Source organism: Chelon labrosus, assembly GCF_963514085.1.
Source record: "Chelon labrosus genome assembly, chromosome: 2".
Taxonomy (NCBI): domain Eukaryota; kingdom Metazoa; phylum Chordata; class Actinopteri; order Mugiliformes; family Mugilidae; genus Chelon; species Chelon labrosus.
Window position 1 is genome coordinate 26263555 of NC_140338.1, and position 25880 is coordinate 26289434.

At 41.7% G+C, this 25880-nt stretch overlaps 1 protein-coding gene across 2 annotated transcripts; it reads left to right on the forward strand.

Annotated features, from left to right (window-relative positions):
- Window positions 1–2938: 2938 nt before the first annotated feature.
- On the forward strand, window positions 2939–24501 carry nt5c2b (5'-nucleotidase, cytosolic IIb). 2 transcript variants are annotated; one of them, XM_084573603.1, is made up of 18 exons: window positions 2939–3257; window positions 4644–4763; window positions 8268–8341; window positions 14053–14170; window positions 14435–14530; window positions 14630–14721; window positions 14867–14924; window positions 15522–15615; window positions 16512–16565; window positions 16710–16793; window positions 16935–16976; window positions 17074–17181; window positions 19021–19087; window positions 19176–19346; window positions 20077–20128; window positions 20478–20538; window positions 20790–20966; window positions 21553–24501. In XM_084573603.1, exons 2-18 carry the CDS (start codon window positions 4663–4665, stop codon window positions 21829–21831), a joined length of 1728 nt encoding a protein of 575 aa, XP_084429729.1. In that variant the 5' UTR covers window positions 2939–3257; window positions 4644–4662; the 3' UTR covers window positions 21832–24501. The 2 variants fall into 2 exon arrangements, with proteins under 2 accessions (XP_084429729.1, XP_084429730.1); XM_084573604.1 differs by lacking the exons at window positions 2939–3257; window positions 4644–4763; window positions 8268–8341; ... (1 more) ...; window positions 14435–14530; window positions 14630–14721 and having other exon boundaries at window positions 14868–14924; window positions 15360–15615.
- The last annotated feature ends 1379 nt before the right edge of the window (window positions 24502–25880 follow it).

The following is a 25880-nucleotide window of genomic DNA, read 5'->3' on the forward strand; positions in this document are numbered from 1 at the left end:
ACACCCTGGACAGGTCTCCAGTCTATCACAGGACTAACACAGAGAGACAGACAACCATTCACACTCACATGCTCATCTATGGCCAATTTAGAATCGCATTCAGGGGCATTACATATGATAATACTATGAAATGAATGTTAACCATGGTTTCCAGCCACTTTTGTGACCTCTTAATGAAAAAAAAAAAAGGAAAAAATATTTTGTCGGTATCATTAGTTAACAGTTCAACAAAGAGACAATGTCTTAAAATCTCCTTTCTACAATTGAGTTGACAAAAGTCACTGAATATAATACAAACTTATATTAGATACATTAAGGTAATGTACTGTTGAACGCAACAAAAAAATTGTGACAGGTGTGGATCACATAAGTACGATCCACACCTGTCACACTGAGCATTCCACCTTCTCACAACTGTATTCTTACTAGTCTGAATGCCAGCATACCTTATTCATGACAGACATTTGACTTGCATTCCACTTAAGGGAGGTCCTGCTTTTGTAAGTGTAGGCACACTGGTGAAAACAACTACAGCCTATATAAAATCTTTAATCGGTATTAATGTTTTGGCACGTGCACATACAAAAGCAGGAGTGGAATGCACGTCAACTGCCTGTCATGAAAAAGGAATGCATTTGTTTTCATTATTGTGCTGGCTTAAGAGGTGTGCATATGAATAACATAACATTCAAATAAAACGCTTACGAAAAATATAAAACGCCCTTAAAAAAAAAGAAAGAAATGTTGTGATTGTGTGATTGTCTTACTGTTGAGGACTGATGATCTGTTTGATTGTCAGCAGGGGTGTGTGTGTGCGTGTTTGTTTGTGCATGTCTGGGCGTGAGTGTGTGTGTATGTTAGAAGGTGAGTGTGCGTGAGAAGGTGAGTGTGTGTGTGTGTGTGTGGGGGGGTGGTGCACGTGTGAGGGTTCTGTAGAGGGATGGGATGTGAGTGTTTCACTACAGAGAGGCGATTGCTTTCACAGCTCCGGAGAAGAAGCTGTCCCTGAGTCTGTTTGTGCTTGTTTTAATGTTCCTGTTCCTGATGGAAGCGGTACAAACAGTTCGTTGCCTGGGTGCGTGGGGTCTGTCGCAATGCGTCTGGCCCTCTTCTGGACTCAGGCAGCGTAAACTGAGTCCAGAACTGATAGACGGCAGCCCACAATCAGCTGTGCTGTCCTTCCTGTCCTGTGCTGTGTAACTGCCGTACCACACCGTCATACTGAGACACAGGATGCTTTCGATGGTGGTATGTAAAAGTTTGCAAGCAGCTGAGAAGAGAGTCCCGTCCGCTTCAGAAGAGCCGTTGTTGGGCCTTCTTCACCAGGGGTGGAGTGTTCACAGTCCAGGAGAGGTCAGAGTAAATCTGGATGCCCAGGAACTTAATGCTGTCCACACGCTCCACTGCCTCCCCATGTAAGCAGAGAGGAGCGTGTTCAGTCTTTCTGGACCTCCTGTAATCCACTATGACCTCCTTGGTCTTGCTGATGTTCAGGATAAGGTTATTCCTGGAACACCGCTGTGTCAGGTTCTGGACCTCTTCTCTGTAGTGGGTCTCATCATTGTTGGATATGGGACCCACCACGGTGGAGTTGTCCGCAAACTTCGCAACCATATTTGTGGGGTGGATGGCACACAACCTTGCGATGTGCCTGTGTTGAGGATCAGTGAGGCAGACCTCACAAACCCAGGTTGTGGAGCTTTAGGGCCAGCATGTCCGGGAGAACAGTGTTGAACTGAAGTGCACAAATAGCATCCTAACATAGGTGTTAGGATGCTGCAGGTGAGTCAGGGCCGTGTGGAGTACTAACGAGACAGCATCCTCTGTAGAATGGTTCTCCCTCTAGCCGAACTAGTGGCTGTCCAGGCCAGCAGGAGGATCCTTTTAAAGCATTTCATGATGACTGGGGTCAGAGCGACAGGGTGGTAATTGTTGAGGCAGGTGATGGCACAATGATGGAGGACTTCAGGCAGACAGGGACAGTGGAAAGCTGCATGGACGGGTTGAAAATTCTGCCAGTTGGTCAGCATATGATTTCAGGGTCCAACCCGACACCTTATCTGGACCTGCAGCCTTGTTGGTGTTGATCCTCCTCAAGGCTGATGCTGCACCTTTGGCTTAGGAAGATGTACAGTCCTTCTGCTGCTTGGAGAGTCAAAGCGTGCGAAGAAGCTGTTTAAGCCGTGTGGGATCATGGCTGACCTACTGGTCGTTGCACTTGCAATCTGTGATGGCCCTGATGCAACCCACAACAACCCACATATTATGTGGGGTTGTTGTGGACACTGAGGCACACTTTGGGTTGTTGTCATCAAAGTGCTCCTCAGTGTGCTGCTTGCAGCTGTGTTTTGCCCGCTGGATGCCCTTTTGCACTTCTTTCAGGGCCCTGCTGCAAGCCAGCCTGTCTCCTGATCTAAAGGCCACACCGTGCCGTTCACCCATGGCTTCTGGTTAGGAGAAACCGTGATTGTCTTCGTGGTTAGGCAAGTGCAGGATCAGTGCAGAAGTGAATACAGGACAGCACACATGACGTGTATTCCTCAAGTTCAGCGTCTTCTTTGAACACTCCCCAGTCTGTGTGTTCAGAGCAGTCCTGTAAGGCTGAGGAAGCCTCCTCAGTCCAAACCTGAATGGTCTGTAGGCAGGGATCGGTTCCACAGAGATGTCATCTGACATATCAAATTGAGGAGCTGCTGCAGTAAACAATTTTGCCTTGGAAGTGCTGTATTACATATATGACAAGCGGTATGTATTTTCTTCAAAAAAGACATTTTTATGGGGTTTTACATGTCACAAATTTAGTTTGTACTAGTAATTTCAAATGTGCAGTTTCCAGTATCATAATTGTTGATATTTTTCATGAGCATTCTGACACATTAATTGTTAACACGGCTGGCCATGGGGGTCACGTGTCTGTGCCACGACGGCAGATCGTCCCGCCTCCTTGTGACGGACAAGAGTAAACACCGCCCTCTGAACGTCTCATAACAACAGCTGGCCGCAGAGAGGGGGAGAGAGAGAGAGAGAGAGAGAGAGAGAGAGAGAGAGAGAGCGAGAGAGAGAGCGAGAGAGAGAGAGAGAGAGAGACACAGCGGGGAGCAGACAAAGCTCTGACACTCATCTGCTGCCTGGATTCACACTCATCCCCGCTTTGCCTGCAGCTTTCTGTCACAAAATACTCCTCCGACTTTCACAGGGCTCAAGGCGCATGCTCAGAACAAACTGACGGTGCATTTGTTTTACCCAGGAACTCGGAGGTGAGTACAGTGACGCCAGGAGGAAAAATATGCTCCGACAGTTTTTCTGGCTTTTGTGTTGGCATCAAAGATAGAACGCGTTAGCTAACCTCTTCTCCCTGTCCTTTTAATCAGTGTCAGATAAATAAAGAGCTGGGTAGAGCTGAGTGGGAGCTAGCTGTGCGGTAAATAACGGGACGTTGTTGGTAACCCTGCGAACAAGGTCTTTGCTGCTAGCTTGTAAAGATACTTTTACAGTAGCTTAAGCTAATCCCTCAGCGTCCACCGTTGGTTTCACTAAGGGTTACTGTACACCGAAATATGGTTCTTAAACATAAATGACATCTTTAAGACGAGTGATATGTGTTGCAACAAACCCACTCCGTGCCAACGCTGAACAGGAAACAAAGCCTTTTGTAAGTCATGTTTGCTTTCTCATTTGCAGTTTTTCTAAATGGTTAGCCGTGAATCTTTGCAAACCAGAGCTTCCTTCAGAACCCACTGGACCAGCTCAGCTCAGCAGGCTAGGCTGCAATAAAGGCACTAGTTTAAAACATAAACATGCAGTTAAAAAGGTGCCTGTTGTGCTATTTATTAAAAAAAAAAAAAAAAAAAAAAAAAAAGCTTTTTATTGTCAGGGAACAATCCAAACACATATAATGTCTGGAAAAGCTGCACATCGATAGCTGTGATTTCACGCAGTGTTGATGGGCTTATTGACACTTCTCCTTGGCCTCAGCACTTGAGTCTCATTTGCATTTGTGCTGGCAGCAAGATCAAGAAAGCTGATGTCTGCCTTTCCTTCCTGAAGCCTCTCCTCCAAGCGACAGTAGGAGAATGATAGAGTCTCAGCTCACGGGGACATACAGTGCTGGCCACTAAAGCTAAAAGACAAGGCCAAGACTAGACTCCACTTAGGCAGAAATGCACTAGACTTTCCACGTACTGTTTTTTTTTTTTTTTTTCTCCGAGGGCTTCTCTTTTTGGCCTCAGCTTGTTTGTGTGCGACCCGATTCATTTTCCAAACGAGGATTTTGTCATATTTAATTTGTGCAAATATATCCGACCTCTGTGTTAACCTGCATCCCAGGTTTTTGATGTCTCCCTTCTAAATAACCCCTTTCAACCTGCACACCTGACCACCGGGCCAGTTGACTGCTGTTGGAATCTGTTGTGCAACTTCTTTCAAGTTATAAATCATTTATACTAGTTGGAGCTTGGTTTGTTCTTCCAGTCAATCTTGTTGTCTCCGTTCTAACACACAGTATTTTGTAATTGAATCAAATGTTAGTTGCTCACAGTGTCCGTTACTTTAGACAGTTTTACGTGTTTTTGTTCGTTGGAGAATTTGGATTTTTGTTTAAACCAAGTGAGACCCTTCATATGTGTTTCTTTGGTTTTCCCCAGACATTGAAATTTTTTAAAGATGACCACTTCATGGAGTGACAGACTGCAGAACTATGCAGACTTGCCTGCCAACATGGACGGACTGGCAATGAAAAAATACAGAAGGGAGCCCTACCACAGGTAAGAAACGCATTTCAGCGCAAACACGGCTGTGGCGGCGTTCATACGAGGAACAGTGGCATATTATGGCACGAACTGTGTAACCAAGATCTCGTTTAATTTCAAATGTGGGCAAATTTGTTATCCTCAATAAAAACTATATAAGGATTAACAATATTTACGATGTAATGCAGATACTGATAACCTGCTGTAATGGCACATAATAATATGAAGAGATCAGCAGTATTGCATAATAATAATAATAATAATAATGATTTTCTACCTCCTCTCATTTTCTTATTATCTTTAAAACACTGACTGACTAACCAACGAAGAGGTCGAAGTTGAATGAGGATATGAAGCAAGCTATGCTGATGTAGATTACACAGACAGTCGGCTGTGTTTTAGGTGTGGTCTCCCTTCTGGCTGTTAAGATCTGGGGAATTAATACACAAATCCTAATTCCATTAAGATTCAACACATTAAGCTTGTAGTTGGTGTTGGTGAGGTTAAAGACAAAGTGTGGCTCTAAATGGTTTTCATTGCCTGGATTGATGCTCTTGTTTCTACGCCTGCTGATAGGACACAGCCTGCAGTCAAACTGGCTGAAGGCTAATTTAAGGAGTTTATTCAATGTTTAACTCATTCCAAGGCGACAACACAATGGGTGTTGTTTTTCCACGCTAGCATATAATATGCAGTGCTGCTCATGGGTTTTGTGAGGCCATCACTCATCTGGTAGCTCTGTGTGGACATAAGTCACCCAGACCTGCCCCTCCCATTTTGACACTCATGCAAACTGTCACACGTGCTATGCAAAGCGAACAACAACAGTAATCCTCACTAAAACAGCAGTTCTTCATCATGGAAATCATTTATAACGTGACCTTTTGTTTATCTCGCAGAAACACAAAGACCATTCCTTCAAAGTTAAAGCTCAGCTGAAACAATGCAACCTGTATGTCACATAGCAGGGGACTGACGACTCTGCCCAGCACAGATAAACTGTCTATCACACCGAGTCAGATCACAGTCTGCATGAGATTAGAGAGCAGTGGAAAAAATCTGGCAGATTGTTGCTCAGCTGCGCTCTGGTGGCGTAAAAGTTATTAAAGGATTCTCCTGTAGGTGTGGTGTGGCCCAGGAGAGCTATTTGAAGCATTACTGTTTCTGTCGGAGGGGCCAAAGTCAAGCCTGACTACGGTTATCAAGTCACCCCCGCCCTTTCTCAATATAGGAGAGCTTAGAAGAGGCACAAGTTATCATTGATGGCAGTCCTTTACTGCACCTCCCCAGGCATCCAGCAAGGGGTTCATTTGAAAGGACATCAGCTCAGCAAAAATAGAAAAGATTTAGGTTTAAACCCCTCACTCGAATGGGCTAATGTCCGCTCAGAGCTAAGACATCTTTTGTTTTGGTTGTTTGGGACCTTAGAAGAGGCAAAAAAGGCCAGAACAAGTTTCATTTCTATTGGCCCCTGAATACATCTAAATAAAAATGAAAAAGAAAATCTGTTGGAGAATTGAATGTAAAAAGTAAAGCAGTCTGATAGTTGGTAGTGGAGTGACAAATCAAACAAAGTTCCCCGCATCAACTTGTAAGATGTTGCTTCTTTGAGTTTGGACTAATTTGGCATTTTTCACTACTTATTGATTTGCATCCCAAATTCTTAATATCACTGAATCAAGAAAATGATTGGTAGTTTTAGCCCTGCGACTGGTATTAATATCTGGGTGATGTAAGCCCGGGGCCCTGGCAGGTTTGATTCTACCTGACTTGTGATTGTTCTGGATGTCTTTGAGGGCCCGCAAACATCACGATGCACAACAACAACCTGCCCGACTGACAACACACAACAACAGAGAATGACGCGGAATGGCCACAATCATTTTTGCAACAAGTCAGAAAATTTCTGAATGGCAAGAAAGCAAAGAGAGAGGGAGGGGGAAGGCATTGTTTGTGATGGGCCAGAGCTGCCCCGTGCTGCCGGAGCAGGTCAAACCAGCAGAGAGTCAAACTGAGGTTTAATTTCACGCAGAATGCATTGCCAGTCATGTCCTGGACTAAGCTCTAAATGGGAACTTGTTCACTATGGATCCGCTGCCAGGTATTTCACAGCTGATTTATAGATTGGTCAAGATGATGGTATCTTTGTCACAGATGATTGACAAGATAATTTGCTTCAGTCAGTTTTGAGTTTGTGTATGAGACTTTTTCATGTCATGTTTGACATTTTTGGCATACATCTCATTCCTAGAATGATCAAATGTTGACTCTTGACTGTGGAATTGTGTAGGAACATGGTTACACTTACAGCTCTGTCGCAGCTGTTGAAGATAAGTTATGTAGGTCTGTGCCAGCCATCTGAGTTAAGCTAACTGTGTGCGTCTTTTCTGTGTCAGGCTGTGTAAACATTGTCTCTTACAATGACCACTTCACTGTATGTTCCAGTATTTCCAGATATTATCACAAGTGCTGATGTTTGCCACTAAATATGCCGTTTTGCTTTTACTGTGGTATGGGTGATGGTCACTAAGAAATAAAGGTCCAAAGTGTTACACATGTTTTCGGTCCCATTATCCTAAAATAAAATTCAGTAGGTAAACGATCACTCTGTAACTTCCAGTAGTATATGTGTAGAAAAGTGTAGCAGTCACTTTGTAGTTCTGTGTTATAAGATAAATAAGAAAGTGTTCTTATAGTCTTATCAAAAAACGAAACAAAACACATAATGGACATTTTGTTCTTATTTTAATTTGAAGAAGGACACCATAGCTGGGCATTTTTAAGAACATTTCTTTCTTTTTATGTGGAGTTGTGTTCTGAAAAGGTCTGGGTCGCTTCCTTCATGCACTTTCTTGAGCTCCTTCATGGTTCTTTGGTCGACTGTCCTTTCTTTAACAGTGAACATGGTTTGATTTCTTACAATTCCAAACTGTCTCAGCGATAACAAAGAAATCATTCTCATACTTGCTCAGACTTACAAAAGACATGTGGGTAAAAGCCAGGCCATTACTGATATGGTATCTTTGATGCAGGGTCAAAAGTTCCGGCCTCAACTTATAACATCTTCAGCAGCACTCTGTGTAGTTTTGGTTGAAATATAAAACTGTATTTAATATTATTTAAATTGGTTGATATTATGAGTTTAAATATTATTTAAAAGTTATGAATACACACAACAGTACTAGGTTACATTATGACAAAATTATAAATGACTTACATGTATCCCAAACTTAGAAAAAAAAGTTGTATTTTTAAAAATTGTAACATTTGATAGGCCTCAAAGGTGCTTGCACGTTTCTATGTCAGATATCACAGATCTTCATTCTTCATTGTATGTATATTTGTCTATTCAGCAATTTTTTCATTTGAGTGAAATAGTGACTTTAAAGGAGGTCTATTCAATATGAAGAAGCAGCTAAAGTAAACATTCACCCAAGAATAGTTTCTACTCTTGCTAATCTATTCGTTGATGATCACATTGGAACTAAAGAAATATTTCCCTCCATTTATTTTCTCTAGAGTCTTTGTCAACAGAAGTTTGGCTATGGAGAAGATTAAGTGCTTTGGCTTTGATATGGATTACACTTTAGCAGGTAAGTTGAATACACATTCGCTTGTCGTCAGCAAACAACTGAATCTAGAGCACAGGTTGGATAACCCATTGATCAGTGTAGTCATTGATTGAGGAATTGAAGCCAAATATTTGCTGGTTAAACTTCAATGCGGGGTTTTATTAAGACGTCCATTATTGTTTGATTCAAAATGTATTCAGTGCATTAATTGACAATTAAAATGATTGCTATTCCCAGCCTCATATTTTAGAATTTTTGTACATAGTCCAAGTTGGGCCGAGGGTTACATATTAGCTCCGCAGTTTACAAGGATTGTCTGTTGTTATATCAATAATGTAGACTTGTCAAAGTAGGCATGTGTCACTTGATAAATCAAGACTCACCACAGGTGATATATTGTCTTGACATATAAATATGTCTTGAATGACAATAAAAAGGGGCATTGATTGAAAAGAGGAAGAAAAACTCTGAACCATTTAAAGCCTGCAGTGACTTCATGTGTCTCTTCCTTTCGACTCTATATTTGGCTACCCTACCATCCCCCATAAACTGCAGCTTGTTGTCCACAAAATATTATTTAGGTCAGTGTCTTCCAAATTGAGCATACCACACTTGAATGACAAATTGTTAACCAAAGGATACCGGTATGTGAAGTCGGCTTGCATAGATATGTTCTTTTTCCTACTGACAAGTAACCAGGCCAAAAACACTCAGAATTTTCCTTTCGGTCCACTTTGTTCTTTGACTCAGCTCCAGTTTTAGGTCTCTCACCATCTATAAATAAAAAATTCCTGGACTTTGAAAAGCAGGTCACGTTTGTTTGTTGAGTTCACCAGTGATGGCTCCCCTGAGAGCGGGAACCACTCGTAGTTCCACGGTGACTCTGTATCCCAGATCAGAGTGTGGGAGATTTTACGGACGCTCAGCTGTTGACATGACTCTCTTTATGGGAGCTCATAACCAAGTGTTAATGTTTGCTAGAAGCGTGGATATCGTGTATCTTTGGAGAGGGTTCAGATTTTGACCACAGGAGTGCTTCATCAGTTTCACAGAATGGCTGCTGCTTAACCACAGCACCCTGGTTGACTCCCTGTTTGTTTTGAGGGGGTGTTAAAGGCCGTTCAGATGTGCTTAATCTTTGTGCTTTTTAGGACTTCATTTCGAGGCAGACAAACTTTATGTCGTTAAATACTGTGGAGCTTATTCAGAGGGTGTTTCAAACAAGTTTAATATTGTTTTTTTTCCCTTTAAAGTTGTGAATGTAAGGATTGGAAAAATACGCCATGGTTTCTGATAGAGATATCACAACATAGTTCCTGTCAACAGCTGGCAATCAACGCTAATAGCTTAACCCATGTGCTTGCTTTATACTCCTGTGACTGACTTATGCTGTTGTGAGCGTTTGTACTATTTATATATACTTCGTTCTGTAATTACACACACACTTGTCAGTTCATTAGTGAAATTGAATACATTCTAATACAAGAGTCCTGACCTGCACTAAATCTTAACTTCATGACTGTTCTAATGTTCAGTTCATGTTGAAACGGTGTCAGAAAGGTGGTAAATCAAACAGATGATCATGTTGGAGGATGTAGTTTGTGGTGCTGTTAAACTGGATTGAATTAAACACCGGTCAGTGTTATTAGCCATACCGTGTTAGTGCATCTGTTTTTCAGGACAAACGTACTGTTTTTACTAAGATATCCTTTTAGGCTTGGTTTATACTCCCACAGCAGATTTACACAGAGCCTACATCTAAATTCTAGTTGCCGGCTAGTCAGCTGTGTTGAGTTTGTCTTTGTAATTCAACCAATGGCGTTTGCAACTTAACACCTCATGTTGGAGCTCAGAAATTGTACTTTTACTGACAGTAGAGCGTGTGTGTGAGAGGAGGTGGAGGTGGGGGAATTTTCTGTGCATGTTCAGCCTTTGAGAGACCTTGTCAGGGAAATACATGTGACAGTTGTTATGTTCAGAGGCATGTAAGGGTACTGTGTATACCATAAATATGGCGTTAAAGTTCATAAGAAACCTTTTTCTTCTCGATGTAAGGTAAAAACAAGCATCATTAGACATTGTTTGTTAAGACAATAAAGTACAATAAACGGTCTTATTCTCATGCTTAAAAAATCTTGGTCTCAGATGTATTTATCAGTTACAGTATTCATGACTAAACAAGCAACGATGAAAGTTCATGAGTGGACGTGGTTTGACCAGCTCTAACCCATCAAGAACAGTAGAAAGAGTTATTTTTGCCCATATACAGTCTCTCGGATCAGTTTTCAGGAAATGTACTACATCACAACATTTTCCGTTCGTGTCCGAAGGAAGATGTCTGGGTTACTTTGTCATATTGTTACATTATGTTGCACATGTCGTGTTTCGTGTCATTTTGCTCCAGTCTTTTGTGTGTAAAACTAGCAAATATCATCCATTTAGCAATAATCTGATAGATTTGTTAAACTACGTTAGATTATATCAGACAACATTGCTTCATCTGTCCTTCTGCTTCCAAGGGGAGCACATAATAGCCTGCAGCCTTTTAGGAGAAAGATACACACAGTTTTGTCCTAGTTTTCCAACAGAGTTTTGGCTGGAATGTAGGTCCCTGAGGCTGTCCCTAAGTTTTCTCATTTTTCCAGATCATGCCTGATGGTGTCTGTGAAGGCCTACATTTGTGGGTACAGATAAATTAAGACAGCTAAACGGTTGGCCTTTAATATAGGCTGCTATGTGACATGGTTCAGATAAAGTCTTCATATGATTTAGATTTAGTGATCTATTAGTGGAAGGGTCGGGATTGTTTACATTGGGTGTGAGTGGTGTACGTTACATGTAGGCCTGAGGTGACCTGGCCTGTAAACTCTGAGGTTTCTCTTAGAGTTTACAGGCCAGATCACCTCAGGCCTACCACACAGCTTGGCAGTCTGAGCGGTCCATGCATAATTACCTGGCAACAATCCCATTAGGAATACAAGGTGACAGATCTGAAGCTAGGGCTGTTTCTCACTTTCGCTCTGAGCCGATGGTGGTATGTGTGTGTTTGTGTACGCATGTGGGTAATGACAGCATGAGAAATTTGAGAAGGGGCTTACAGCAGGGGAGCAAGGACCCCAATAAGACAGACATGCAGGGAAGTCAAGGACATAGAAAGTAACAATAACACCACTTCCTGTCTGCGTCGAATGATTTCAGAAGGAATTTTCAGTTTGTCGATGCTGTTTTGTCACATGCCTAACTTCAAGTTTGACTTTTATGAAAACGAGTTCAACCATCTAGACTAAAACACATCTGAAATATTGAGTAGACTCTAGAATTACTGGTGTAAGGTATATAGGGATATGTGACTGAATGGTTTCTCAAGGGGGCGCCTTGTTTTTCAAGTCAAATAGCCTTGCAGGTGAAGTAATATAAAGTTATCTGATCAAACCGCACCCACTGAGTCCTGATAGGTAAAGGTAAACCAGCTTTTCTACCTGTTCTTATCTGGACATGTACTTTTAATGTAATATAACCATACTTTATGGTTTGAGGTCATGTTTTCAGATATTTGCAGTTTTATCTTTTGCTTCTAGGATTGTAATAAACTATATTTAACAATGCCCTTTCCCAAATGTTACATTGCCCTCTGAAAAAAGAATATTCAACATGTGGGAGAAATATTTTAAACCAAGTTTTACTTTAAGGGTTTTATTGACTTTGTCCTATTTCGAGTTCTGTTCTAGTTGAGGAGGTGTGTCAGTGTAGTAGTTTTAACTGTGGCGCAGGCATGAGCACACAGTTTGTCTGATGATTGACTTCCTGATCCTAGATGACTCACTCTTCATGTAACCTAGATTAAGATGTAATTTTATAGGTTGTGTGGAGGGGGGGGACCATATCAATCTCCCAAGGACAAGATGCCACTGAACTAAAGAAAGACAGAGTGAAGATAGCAAAGGTGACAGAGGGGAAACACCTCTTAAAATAGGTTTCTTTGCAGCACCTCAGAGCTTCAAGAGGAATATGACAAGTGAGTGAGGGAGGAGGAGGGAAGGCGTTTTAGCTGGTGTATGCTACTGCTCTGGGCAGAGGGCCCAAGGCCTCAGTTTGCTTGGAGACCACAGTGGGGGGTGAACTGCAAGAGATTACGTGATTACAATGCAGAAACGGGCTCATGCTCACAGAGAAGGGGTGTCAACAAAAGGACAAAGCTTTGCACAACCCATAACTCAGTGGATACTCATTACGCTTCTGTGTATAACTCGGCATTCGACAAAAGTGCACACACGCGCGCGCACACATTTTGCAGTGTAGGACACAGATGTTTTCCTGTTTGTCCCGCAGTGCTGTTCCCCCAACTAACTGTCCTCCAGGCATCATCAGCCAATATTTCTTCCCCTCCAGGGGCCTCCCACCACCCCACTGGGAGTATAGAAAGCAGGCATAACGCAAGCACATTTTCTGTTTCGTATTTATAACATCTGACAGTGTCAGATAGCATTTTAATCCTCTGCCTGCCTTTTCTTAGCCTAGCACCCATCTGTATTTTTCTTTCCAGAGTCCACTCCCCCCTTTTTTAGTTTGGCCTGGGGTACATATCAAGCGCTGGCGGTGACATGGTTGGGGCTCATCACTCTCAGCAGAGCTCATTAAAGCTGCCGCTGAGTGATTTTTCATTCTCACGCTCCCATCCTCTTTCTTTGTGGATTTGTGTGCGGGACATCCAAAGGCCTTTGCTGGTAGCAAGGAGAGAGAAGGGCAGAGGGTGTGTGTGTGAGGGGAGGGCCCACTAGAGAGTGAGAACATGTTGTTATCAAAATACTGAGACAAGACAGAGGCTCAAGTGGATGAAGTAGCCTCAGAGAAGTCACATGTACATGTTGCGTAAGTAAGTGATTTCAGCAGACTTCATGTCACCTCCTAACCAGTGTTATAAGCTATAGAATCACCCACAGGCCATATTCTTTGAGTTTATACACACAACAGTGTTTATGTAATTTTTACTTGTCTTCCATGTGCTTGTCCAGTTCTCAGTCAGGTACCAGTGTGGCAGCTGACAAGTGTTAGTATTAATCAGATTACTGACTGCCAAAGAGACAGTAAACTTACAATTGTAGACTCTTTGGTTTTACCTTTTTCATGATAGTTTCTGAGCATCTGGACACCATTTGTAATAATTATGTGGGTTGCCATGTAGTTTGTTTCATCATTTCTCTATAAAGAGAAAAACTGTTATCGTAGCTGAAAATCCGATTTTGAAACGGCTTCTGACCAATATTTATAAAGCCCATATTCCACTTAGGTCCTCTTCTAACTATCAAAAATGTTATGTTCACTTTATGTGTTGATTATTTTTTGATCCATTAACTTTATTTGGCCTATATGATGTCAAAAAATAATGAAACGGTGAAAATATTCACTTAAAATAAACATTGATCAATTGACTGAACTAGTTCAGCTTTAATTTCACTGTTGTGAAACAGAAAAAAGCAAATCCTCTTTCTCTCTTTTAGATAATGGATTAACTAAATGCACCATTTTTATTTTCATACACTGATTTAATATCCTGTCAGTCAATCAATTCACAGCTTCATTAACTGTGATGTATAGAACCTGGAGGAAAGAACTTCTTTGTAGTATTTCATTGTGGTATTAAATGTCAGCAGGATCAGATACATATCTGCATCATGTGTATTCTGATGGTTTGTATGTAACATTTAGTAAAGTGTTGTGTGTTTTCTTTCCAGTGTATAAGTCACCAGAGTACGAGTCGTTAGGCTTTGAGCTGACGGTGGAACGGCTGGTTTCCATCGGTTACCCACAGGAGCTGCTCAGCTTTGTCTACGACCCATCATTTCCCACCAGGTTAGAACAACCACTGCCGACTAAACGGACATAGTGATGGTTTACTATTAGATCTGATTTGTTGCACCATCTGTTATTTCTTTAGCTACCTTTGACATTTTAGCCTCCTTGAACCTCTCAGCTGGAATATGGCAGAGCTGTGTTCTCAGTAACAGAGCTAATGATAGCAGTTAAAATGTTAGACGTTAGAAATATGAAGTTGGTTGGATAGAGGTGTTTAATTCTATTCTGCTTGTACAATCATTTCTTTTCTCCTACTTTCAGAGGACTTGTGTTTGACACCATGTATGGAAACTTGTTGAAGGTTGATGCCTATGGTAATATCCTAGTCTGTGTCCATGGATTTAACTTCCTTCGAGGGTGAGCCTTTTTCAGCGTTCTCATTCTATAAAGCATGGATCTCTACATACAAATGGGCACAATGAATAATGAAGTCTTGTGTTTTCTCCCTATTTCCAGCCCCGAGATCCGTGAACGGTACCCAAACAAGTTCATCCAGAGAGATGATACAGAGCGTTTCTATATCCTTAACACACTCTTCAACTTGCCAGGTAAGGTCTGTGAACATAAAGGAGAAGACAGTGAGGCTGTTCTGGAGACTATTTACATCAGGAAACTCAGAATATAACTCAGAATCATTTGGTGGAGTGATTTTATAACTGACAACATGTCCCTGTCTTCTTGTTTTCCTCGCAGAGACCTACCTCTTCGCTTGCCTTGTGGATTTCTTCTCCAACTGTGACAGATACACAAGGTAAGAAACTGTTTGTTACGCTGTGTGTCGTGCAACAAGTTTCTGGGTGCTGCATGATGGCACAAAAACAAGTTGCAAGCCAAACTGGGTCAAGAGCAAGCCCTGAAGCATGGGAGGGTCTCAGCTGCTCAGCTAATTCTTTTTATATGGTAATCAAATGGGAGTTCAGTCAAAGAACCCTTCATTGGTTTTAAAATGACTGTATTTATTAATCTCCTCTACCAATTTTAAGAAGCATGGAATCTAATCAGATTGAGACAAGAGAAATGTTTCCACTAATTATTTGCAGAGAATAAAAGATCCTGATATAACAAACAAGATAATCTTCTAAATGCTACTTTAAGGAGATTAAATAGCCTGTAATTTTTTTTGCGTATGTAATCTGGAATGGTTGCATGTCCTTTGTCCTCTGAAACCTGGTTGTTGGTCTTTTAGGGGGAGAATGCTTTCCTGTTTGGCTGGGGACCCCTCCAACAAGGGAAGGCTATCCCATTTAAAAGCAAACAAAACCAAATGTCATGTTTTTTAAAAACCTTCTGTAAAGATGTGGCCCGTCCGACGGCTGTGTACGTGTGTGTCTTTGCTCCCCCTCTTCAGCTGTGAAACTGGTTTCAAAGACGGCGACCTCTTCATGTCCTACAAGAGTATGTTCCAGGATGTCCGCGATGCTGTCGACTGGGTCCACTTCAAGGTAAAACACGTAACTTGGGACTGCTGTGATTTAATTGCAATCTGGATCATGAGCATTTTGTGCACAGAAAAAAAGATTATGTTTTGAAGAGAAATTATTGTAATGCAAAGAATAATTCAATTAGAGTAAACACACTGGATTCATGTTCTAAATGATTGACATACATGCTCTTTTGTTCTCTCTCAAATTGAATTACACTGTATAATAAGAACCTATCTCATAATATAATTTCTATGCATTCAAAAAGCATTAGTTTAATGTGCAACAACATGAACGCACAAGAAAAAAGTTATGAAATGGTGTGCAGTTTAAATCAATAAGTTTGGGAGGTAGGCGTTGCTCTGGTCTGCAGTCTGTCTTGTGCTGCAGAGAACTCTCCTGCAGATCATCTCATATGTTGCAGAAGCTTGTCATGCCCTTATTTTGCTGCTTATTTATTTATTTATTCATTTATAGAAATAAATCTTCTTTGGTTGTCTGTCTTTACGTTGCGGCCCATGAGCTGTGTCGCAACAGTAGAAGTGTTCTAAGAACAAAACTGAAACAAAGGCTGCTGGGCATGTTTGAATTTTTCCGAAGACTTTTCACCACTCATCGAAACTGCTTGCTTCATCCTTTCGTCACTTGGATGAACTCTAACAAGTCCAGCTGCCTTTATTTTAGACTTGTTTGTTTTGGATTTACCATGACCTGGATGACTAAGAATCTTCGCAGACAGCAGTAGGAGTGATTTCCTGCTAGACTCAAAGTCAGATAGAGTTATCAAAGAGAAAACGTCTGGTTCACGTGTGAAGGATTTGTATGAAGTTCGGAGTTGAATTTGTTTACGGGCCAGTGTTGTTCAATAATATCTGCATCTTCTGTGATTCTTCTAACTCTTGTGTCTGACATTTCAGGGTACACTGAAGGAGAAGACTGTTGAGAACTTGGAGAAATATGTAGTGAAAGATGTAAGTAGTTTGTATTCATGAGGCTTGCCAAGGCAGCGAACACACACACACAAACACACAGTGTCTCACACTCTTATAGTCTGTGTAGAGGCTGGTTTGTAAAGATGCTTAGAGCTGTCTTTTGTTTGTCTCTGTTCCCACCAGGGAAAGCTGCCTCTTCTTCTCAGCCGAATGAATGAAGTAGCCAAGGTTTTCTTGGCTACCAACAGTGACTACAAATACACTCATGTGAGTATACATGTGCAGTTCACTGTTTAGTGGGAAGCAGTAGCAAGGTTATTTAAAAGTGGTAAGACAGATGTCGATGAATTGATCTTGGCATTAGAAACAGTACTGTCTCTGATTTGAGTCTGTGTTGTGTTCTCACAGAAAATCATGACATACCTGTTTGACTTCCCTCATGGCCCAAAGGTAAAATGTTATTATTTTACCCTCTTCTCTTTGATCGCTACTTGACATGTGCTGATGTTCATATGTGTAACTCTATGCGTGTTTGCATCCACCACAGCCTGGCACATCTCACCGGCCCTGGCAGTCCTACTTCGATCTGATCCTAGTAGATGCCAGGAAACCAGTGTTCTTCGGGGAGGGTACAGTGCTCAGACAAGTTGACACGGTGAGCAAACGCTAACACAGCTAGAACAGAGAGGGCAATAACTGATAGCTGCACTGCTTGTGATTGCTGGCTGGCATATCTGAACATGTTGCAGCTCAGTTTCGTGTTGAGTTACAGTCTGTGTCATACTAGACTGGAAGCACATCCCTCTGCTCCTAACTGAAAGCTAATTTGCATAAAAACTTCCTCTCCGTTAATTCCCACCAGCATTTGCCGCAAATGTTTTGCAGTAAACACCAAGGACCTTAGTAACATTCAGTAAATAAACAGAAACATGAAGTAAGGTGTCTCGTACGTTTTATTTTCTCCACCTGGGATCCACACCTGAGCTGAAGTCTGTTTGCAGACCATTTTGGTCTCATGCTGAATATTCCCTGGCAGATGTAAAGACCAAACGTGGTAGCTGTACTGAATATTCAGCTGTTTTTGGAAGCATTTAGTTGCTGTGTGTACTTTTAATTCTTCAGCCATGGCTGTTATGTCTTCAAATTGTCCATCTGTCCAGTTTCAGTAAATTAAATATCTCTGGAACACCTTAAATGAATGTCTTCAAATTTACCACATATAAATCTATAATGTGGCATGAATGTATGAGTGGTTAAAGAAATTATAACCATTTAAATTATAACCATTTAAATTATAACCATTTACAGATAGACTCCAGTGCTGCGACAAGCAATATTTTTTATTGATTAATCTGAAGTAAAAAAAAAAAAAAAAGTTTTGATTCCTATTTTTCTATCAATCCAATTTTCTGAATAGACTATTATTTGTTTAGTTAACCACCAAATAAGTAATAGAACTTTATTTATTAAACTATTATACAAACATAATAATAATGAAATCGTTTAACGTGATATTTTATGAATGAAGAAACCAAAACTAGGGCGGCACAGTGGCTAGGTGGTTAGCACTGATACCTCACAGCGAGAAGGTCACCGGTTCGAATCCATTCTGTGTGGAGTTTGCATGTTCTCCCTGTGTCTGCGTGGGTTCTCTCCGGGTTCTCTCCACCGTCCAAAGACATGCTCATTAGGTTAATTGGTGATTCTAAATTGGCCGTAGGTGTGCGTGTGAATGGTTGTCTGTCTCTGTGTTGGCCCTGCGATGGACTGGCGACCTGTCCAGGGTGTACCCCCGCCTCTCACCCGATGGCAGCTGGGATAGGCTCCAGCAGACCCCCGTGACCCTTAACAGGACTAAACGGGTATAGAAGATGAATGAATGAATGAATGAAACCAAAACTTAGACCTAATGATACTTAAAAAAAAAAAAAATCAGTACTGAACTACTGAGAAAATGTGTTTACAATTTACCATCAGTTTGCACAGACTGCAATGACTAAGTTTTAACTATAACGTCACTGGAAATGCGCTTGCATTGTTTTTCTGCAGAAGGTCATACACCCACTTTGATCATTAATTGAAACTACAGTGTTTAGTTGAATACATTTTATATTCTGGCTACAACCCACAGCCATATCATGCATTAGCGTCTGCTGTAGAGAGCTGTTGTTGAGTTCTTGTGTGAAGAACAACAAACAAGGATGCAACAGTGTCCCTGAGGCACTGACCATTAACCAACAGTCAGAAAGACTCTCTGTAATAGTTGAAATATTAACGCTGCTGTGTCGCTGTTTTGAGGTCGTAAAGTCAGCAGATCGTTTCTAATGGATTCATACTAAATGCATACCAAATGTAAGCCTATTCCATAGTCATAAAAAAATACACTACATGTCTGACTGTGTGGCTTCATTCCTGTCAAACCGTTCTCTAAGTGGTTTACCTCTGTGGTTTCGCCAAAGATCCCCTCACCAATCTGATGTTTACTACATTTCAGACAACAGGACGCCTAAAGATTGGAACCTACACAGGACCTCTGCAGCATGGGATAGTCTACTCTGGGGGTAAGATTTCATTTTCCTCCATTCATTCTTGGACCAAGAGTTTTGAGAAAACAGCATCATATGTCATTAATGACATGTTATCTTTTAGGTTCCTCAGACATCGTGTGCGACTTGCTGGGAGCCAAAGGGAAGGACATAGTGTATATCGGGGACCACATCTTTGGAGACATCCTCAAGTCTAAGAAACGTCAAGGCTGGAGAACGTTCCTGGTCATACCTGAGCTGGCCCAGGAGCTGCACGTGTGGACCGACAAGAGCTGTGAGTCTGGACACATAAAACAAGGGCCGCACGTACATGTGGAAGTGTCCTTATTCATATTTACTTATGCGCAGCCCTGTATACGTAGCTGCGCTCAGATTTTTTCCAACTACTGCAGTTGTGTTGGCTTTAGAAGCAGTGGGAATCTAGAACAGCAGCGCCATGTCAAAACTGAAAATTTAAACAAAAATGAGTTCTGGAAAACCTGAATTTGATCAGCTCAGGTAACCACTTAGTGCAAAGTTGTTACTGGACATTGTATAGTCAGATTTACACAGATTTACACTCACAGGCCCTGCTCAGTCCTGGTAATAACATGCATAGATAAGATAAGATAAGTCACATGCACCCGACCAGCTTATTTAATTACTGGCGTTTCCATCTGGCAAGTGCGTCTGCACATACACCTCAAGCCATTTTAGATACAATCTAAGTTTTGGACTTTATTTATTCATTTATTTTGAATAAATGAGGAATAACTCGGCTTACGTACAGGGCAACGGTCCACACCACCTCCAAATGTGGTCCAAGTGATTGGATCTCAAATGTGTCCTCAGTGTGTCTATATGTATTGACACCTGTTCTTGCAGTTGGTCACTCAGGGGGTATGTTAATACCAGGCTTGGACATTTCCACTGCAGCTAACAACAACAGCTACAACAAAAGCACGTGCACTATAAATCTTGTTTGCTGGAGAGACATAGCTTCACGCTCTTCTTGTGTTTTCCAGCGTTATTCGAGGAACTGCAAGGCCTGGACATTTTCTTGGCGGAACTCTACAAGTAAGGACTGTAACCTTTAGCCCCCTCCCCTTCCCCCCCTTCACCGTAGCTCACCTCTCTCTCTTCACTCTGTCTCTTGCACAAACTCTGCTGCTCTTTGCTCTCTGCAGTAACAGCATTTGTTTGCATACACATATATATATATATTTGAAAAAGAACAACAGGGTCAATAGGGTAAAGTCCCATGTTTCAGTCCGCCTGATAATCAGGGCCGTTATTTATAGCATGGCACGACTCACTGTTGCATGAACTCTTCGACGCATTACCTTTCAGCAGAATGATATCGATATCCTTCCCTCCCCCGTGCACTCTCATGCATCTCATTGTCTTTCCCCACGTCCTTCCACAGACATCTGGACAGCAGCAGTAATGAGAGGCCAGATATCAGCACTATTCAGAGAAGAGTCAAGGTACGGCCTTAATCACCTCTGTTTCTATGACGACGCTTGCTGCCAGACACGTCGTTACTGTACATTTGATAGCGTTTCTGTGTTTACTTCAGTCTAATCATTAACAGTAACCCACTTAATCAAAGAAGACTGTGTTCATCGATTGTTTTCTCAGCCTCCGACTCAGTTTTATTTATTATTATTATTATTATTTCCTCTTTTATTTTTGGCATGATTATTCAGTGTCTCCTCTTTTCCATCTCACCCGTTAGAAAGTGACACACGACATGGACATGTGTTATGGCATGATGGGCAGCCTTTTCCGCAGTGGCTCCAGACAGACTCTGTTTGCCTCCCAGGTGATGCGTTACGCCGACCTGTATGCAGCCTCCTTCATCAACCTGCTGTACTACCCCTTCAGCTACCTCTTCAGAGCTGCGCACGTACTGGTGAGTGTCTTACTGGAAAGCCGGAAGGTTTAATGACAGCACACACGCTATAAGGATAGATGGAATTCAAGAAATTCACTTCACTGATACAGACGCGTGTGTTTTGAAAGTGCCTGCCTGTTTTCAAACGGTTCCCAATGACGCTGCATGTGGTTGCTTTACCCCGTTGTGAACTGGCATGCTGGTGCGGTTACGGCGTTAAAGCGCTTGTCTGTGGTTGGTCAGCTGTGTCAAATTTCTTTGTTTCTGAGGGAAGTGGTCAACAAGGGAATGCATTTCTGACTAATCACAGCTGTTGCGGTCTGCGTCACTAAGCGTGATGCACGTCAGGCTAGGTTAAGGGTTGCAGTGTGTGTATATGTGACACAGACCCTTGTATTTGGCTTCAGATCTGACACGTCATGTTATGAGTTGTGCCACATTGTGGGGTTTTTAATATTCACTTAAGCCTTAAATATCATTGCTCTTTGAAAACTGAAGTGCTGGTGATGAGGCTATTTTCTCTACAGCACCAGGGTTAAACAGAAGTCAGGCTCCTCTGGCAGCTTGTTTCCCAAATCTCACATCTGTGCTCCCTCTTCCCCAGATGCCCCACGAGTCGACTGTCGAGCACACTCACGTGGACATCGACACCGAGTCCCCTCTGGCTACGCGCAACCGCTCCCAGTGCAGCGACTGCAAGGACCTGGATTGCAAACGCAGCCAGCTGACCCGCTCCTTCAGCGAGATCAAACCTCCCAACTTGTTCCCCCAGACTCCCCAGGAGATAACTCACTGCCACGATGAAGATGATGACGAGGAAGAGGAGGAAGAGGAGGAAGAGGAAGAGGAGGAGGAGGAGGAGGAGGAGGAGGAGGAGGAATAAGGTGGACGTGGAGAAGATGGTCCGGTTCTTGCCTTCTTATGTTTCCCAGTAGAGTCGGATAGCGAGGCAGGGGAAGAATGTGTGTTTGTGTGCGCGTGCGTGCGTGTGTGCGTGTGTGCGCGTGTGTGGCAGTTTGTGAGGAAAACATAAAGGACCAGTATGAGAAGAGATCATAAGATGTCACAAGACTGTATGCATGCTTGGTCCTCTAAACTTTTATGAGCTTCATTTCATAAACACTTTATGTTTTTTAATTGATTTGATTTCTGTATTATTTTTTTCAAACCAGACGGACAGAACACACACTTGAGCACACACTAATCTTTATCCTCTTTTATACACTGACTTTTAAGGTGGACTGAATAGCTGTAGTCATGTTTACTCTCTAATCCACCATCATTTTAACTGAAACACCCTGACGAAGGATGCACATTATAATAATCGAAGGAAGGAAAGAAAAAAAACAGATGCATGTGTTAGATCAGACTTTTTTTATGCAACGTGGGAACAACATTTAGATTTTTTTTTTGGTTTTTTTTACCAGTTTTGTTCCGTTTTCTTGTCACCATAGTAACTTGTATGTAAGGGGGAGTGTTTCTGCGTGTGAATCTTGCCAAAGCAGACTCAGGCTGCAGCGTCCTGAGTGGCCCCGAGGATCCGTTGTACTGAAGCACAAGCTTTTGTTGAACCGATCGCATTTGTTTGAAGTCTGGTTGAGAGTACGTGTTGCGGTACATGACAAGAGAAGATGCCATTTTGTTACCAAGCAACAATGAGGACTGAGTACTGTATCTGTGTGTAATCCTTGGTCTCTATGACAACCTTAACCTACAGTAGTGTTTCTGTAAATAGCTATAAGGTGGATGGCTTTATTTTTTTGCCTTGTAAACGAGTTCAGGCTAACATGCAGTATTTTTTCAGCTTGGAAGATGAAACTTGAGTATTGCCAGTTTAGCAGGGTGGGTGTACAGAACAATATCTTTTTAGCCAGTTCGTGCAACTTTTGATTTTTCGTGATTTTTTTGTGAAATAAGGACATGAACGCGGCCTCTGTACGGAAAGAAATGAGGATTGTTTTGTTGTTGTTTTTTAACCGCTCCTATTGGTGATAATTTTCCATCACCTATGGGAGTGAACATACGGACATACACTATTGTTTTTACACTGTGAAGTGTATACTGTTCATTCAACTGTAGGTTCAAGCTGTGTTACTAGTTCAGAACTGGATGAAGAGCTCCAGGGTTTAGCTCTTTGTATTTGCTTTGCAACAAAAAGATGAGTCTGTTGAACTTAAAGGCCCTTCAAATTGAATTCTGACCTTAGGCTTTTCAGTTCTTCTCTTAAACCTTTAAATAATTTGAATTTAAAAAAAAAATCCCTTGGACAAATGCATGGAAATTTCACTGGAAAGAAAGGGTTTTCAGGTTTGACTGGCACTTACTCAGGCCCTCCGTCTCTTTGTGCCCTCTTCTTCTGCAGAGCCACCACACTGCTCTAGGTTCATTTGAACCCATTCCTCTAAATTTGGTTGTAAGCTTTAATTAAATCGTAATTAGTCCAACATCACTCTCCCACTTCAAACCTGTAGAAAAGAGCACAATAATAGTTTTTCATGTCAGAGAGAAGCTGATGGAGAAAATAAGCTATCAGGGCCTTTAACCATGGTGTCGCTGTTCTCAGTGTTGGTTTGCAGAAAACACAGAGAGCTGCCTGAAGGTCCCTTCATGACTGCACCCTATACGTTAACCTTCCTTACCTTCCATACTGAGTGTCAGCGTGTTGTCTTGTAAGTGTAGGATCGGCCTCTTGATGTAGGCCACAAAAGGGAAGGAACATGCCGTCTACTTTATGCAAAAATTTCAGTTTGGCTTCGGTGAATGAAACTTTATGTGACAATTCTTGGGATAAAACCATTTGAGAAATTGAGAATTGTAAAGAAAAAAAATATACTGATATTCTCTTTTCTGGTTTTTGTTTCTTGAACGTAGAATAACAACTGGATGTGCCACACTAGGCTGCTGCATTGCTGATTTGAAAAAAAAAAAGCCGACTGTCTTTGCATCACTTGCATGTGAAAATAACTAAAAAAATGCGTTGTGCCACGGCAGTTACAGTAGCATCGGTTTGAATTCTACGACATTTGTCGGTGTAGTTTACACGGGGAGAAAAAATAAATAAATCTGCAAATCTGTAAAAATAATATCTTAAAACGAAGGGAAATGTGAATAGCATGTTAAGTTCCATATAATTGTGATCAACACCATGAGGTTATTATTTTTCTAAGCTCGTGTTTTTAAGTGGTCTCAGTTTACAAAACTGTAAATAGACCTTTCCATTTCCTTTTCTTATCTTTTTTGTCCAAATTTTCTTTTTGTTAATTTTTATACAGCACCACAGAAGCCTGTCATTTGGACTCTAAACTGACTAAAGCCTGGTGAAGCAGGTCACAGTGCTTTAGAAGATTTCTGTCCATCGCTGTGATGCCCAGTTTGCATCAAGAGGTGCAAAAAAGAGAAAAAAATCATTTTCTAAATCATAGTTATCTGTTGTTTTTATGCATATCAGTTTCTGTTCCTCTGGACCGTGCTTAGTTTGTTTCTAGAAATGATCCTTCAACTGTAAATTGAAGTAAATGATAAAAATGTACAATAAAGATAGTTTGTAATATTTTGTTGTTGTTCTTTTCTTGTGTTCATGTTTTATTCATATTTCACTTTTTTAATAATGGGCACATCTTAGCGCAACTCATGCTCTTGTTGAATTATATTATGGATTCTAATAGCTTTACTATCTGAGCACATACAGTCCCTATATTGTGTGGAATCAATGGTTTACAAAGTACTGCACTGCAGCGTGCATGTTATCTCTGTCCTGTCACTTAATGTAATGACTGATGACAAACCTGCATATCAGGGTGGTTGACAGTCACGTGACGTTCAAGGACAGCAGAGCTGTACGTCTGAACATTGTTCGTTGATTCCCTGCTGTGTGAGGTGAATGACATTGTCGTGTAAGGGGTCGTCGCATGAATAGGAGCGCAGGAGGAGTGTGGGATCCCTGACTCAGCCGACCTAGACGAGCTGCCGCCCTCATTCAGTGATGACCATATCTGAAAGATTTTTATATTTTTCAATGTATATAAAATATTTTAGGCCCTGGCTTTATTTGCAGGAATGTCTTCTGAAGGTTTAAAGCAAAACGATGGTAATTTAGCTGAAAAACAGGGTTGAGTTGATGCTAAAATGTGAAATGTTGACCTGACAACATAATGTTAATTAAACTACAGATGCTGGCCATTAGTTAAGAGTCATGCCAGACCAAGTAAGGCAGTAGCAACAAAACCCCTGAGTGTACTGAGTCAGCATGATTCCTTATGAAGATAGAGAACATCTTCCTTCTGATTAAAAAGTTAAACTGCTACTCTGGTGTATGAGTGAATGTTTGTTAGTGAAGGTCCATGCAGAGCTTTACACTGAACACACTTGAGCCACCACCTGTCTTGTCTGTTAATCATTCACTTTTTTTATTAAACCACCAGCTGGAGGAGGAAACGGGAATGTTGTGTTCAGATAGAAGAAGCATTGCAGACAGCACACGGGTTCAGTAGCAGCACTGGGATGAACAAAAGAACCAGATAAACACAGGCCTGCAGAGCATTCACATGATCAGAGGACGATTGTCTGTGTTCACGGGAGGTTGTGAGAAGGAAGGTGCGTGTGTTCTGTTTTCAGGGAATATCATAACGACCCAGTCACAGCTGATGCTTCCTGTTGTGCGTTTAGATTTTAAAATTCTTCTCCCTCTCTCAACAGGCACTGAGATCCACAGGCTCGTAAAAAAGCACAGTTTGAATGTCACAATCTTAACAATCTGAGCCACCGCTCGTCGCTTTGTCTCGGGGGTGATTGTCCCTGCGGAGTGGGGAGCGGGCCCTGCTGCATAGGAGCACGTTCAAGTAAACAGTAAACAACAGCGAACACGGCTGCAACACAATGCGGACGCACTCTGTGTCTGGTCGTACAACGGGGACGGCCCTCGTGACGGCCGGA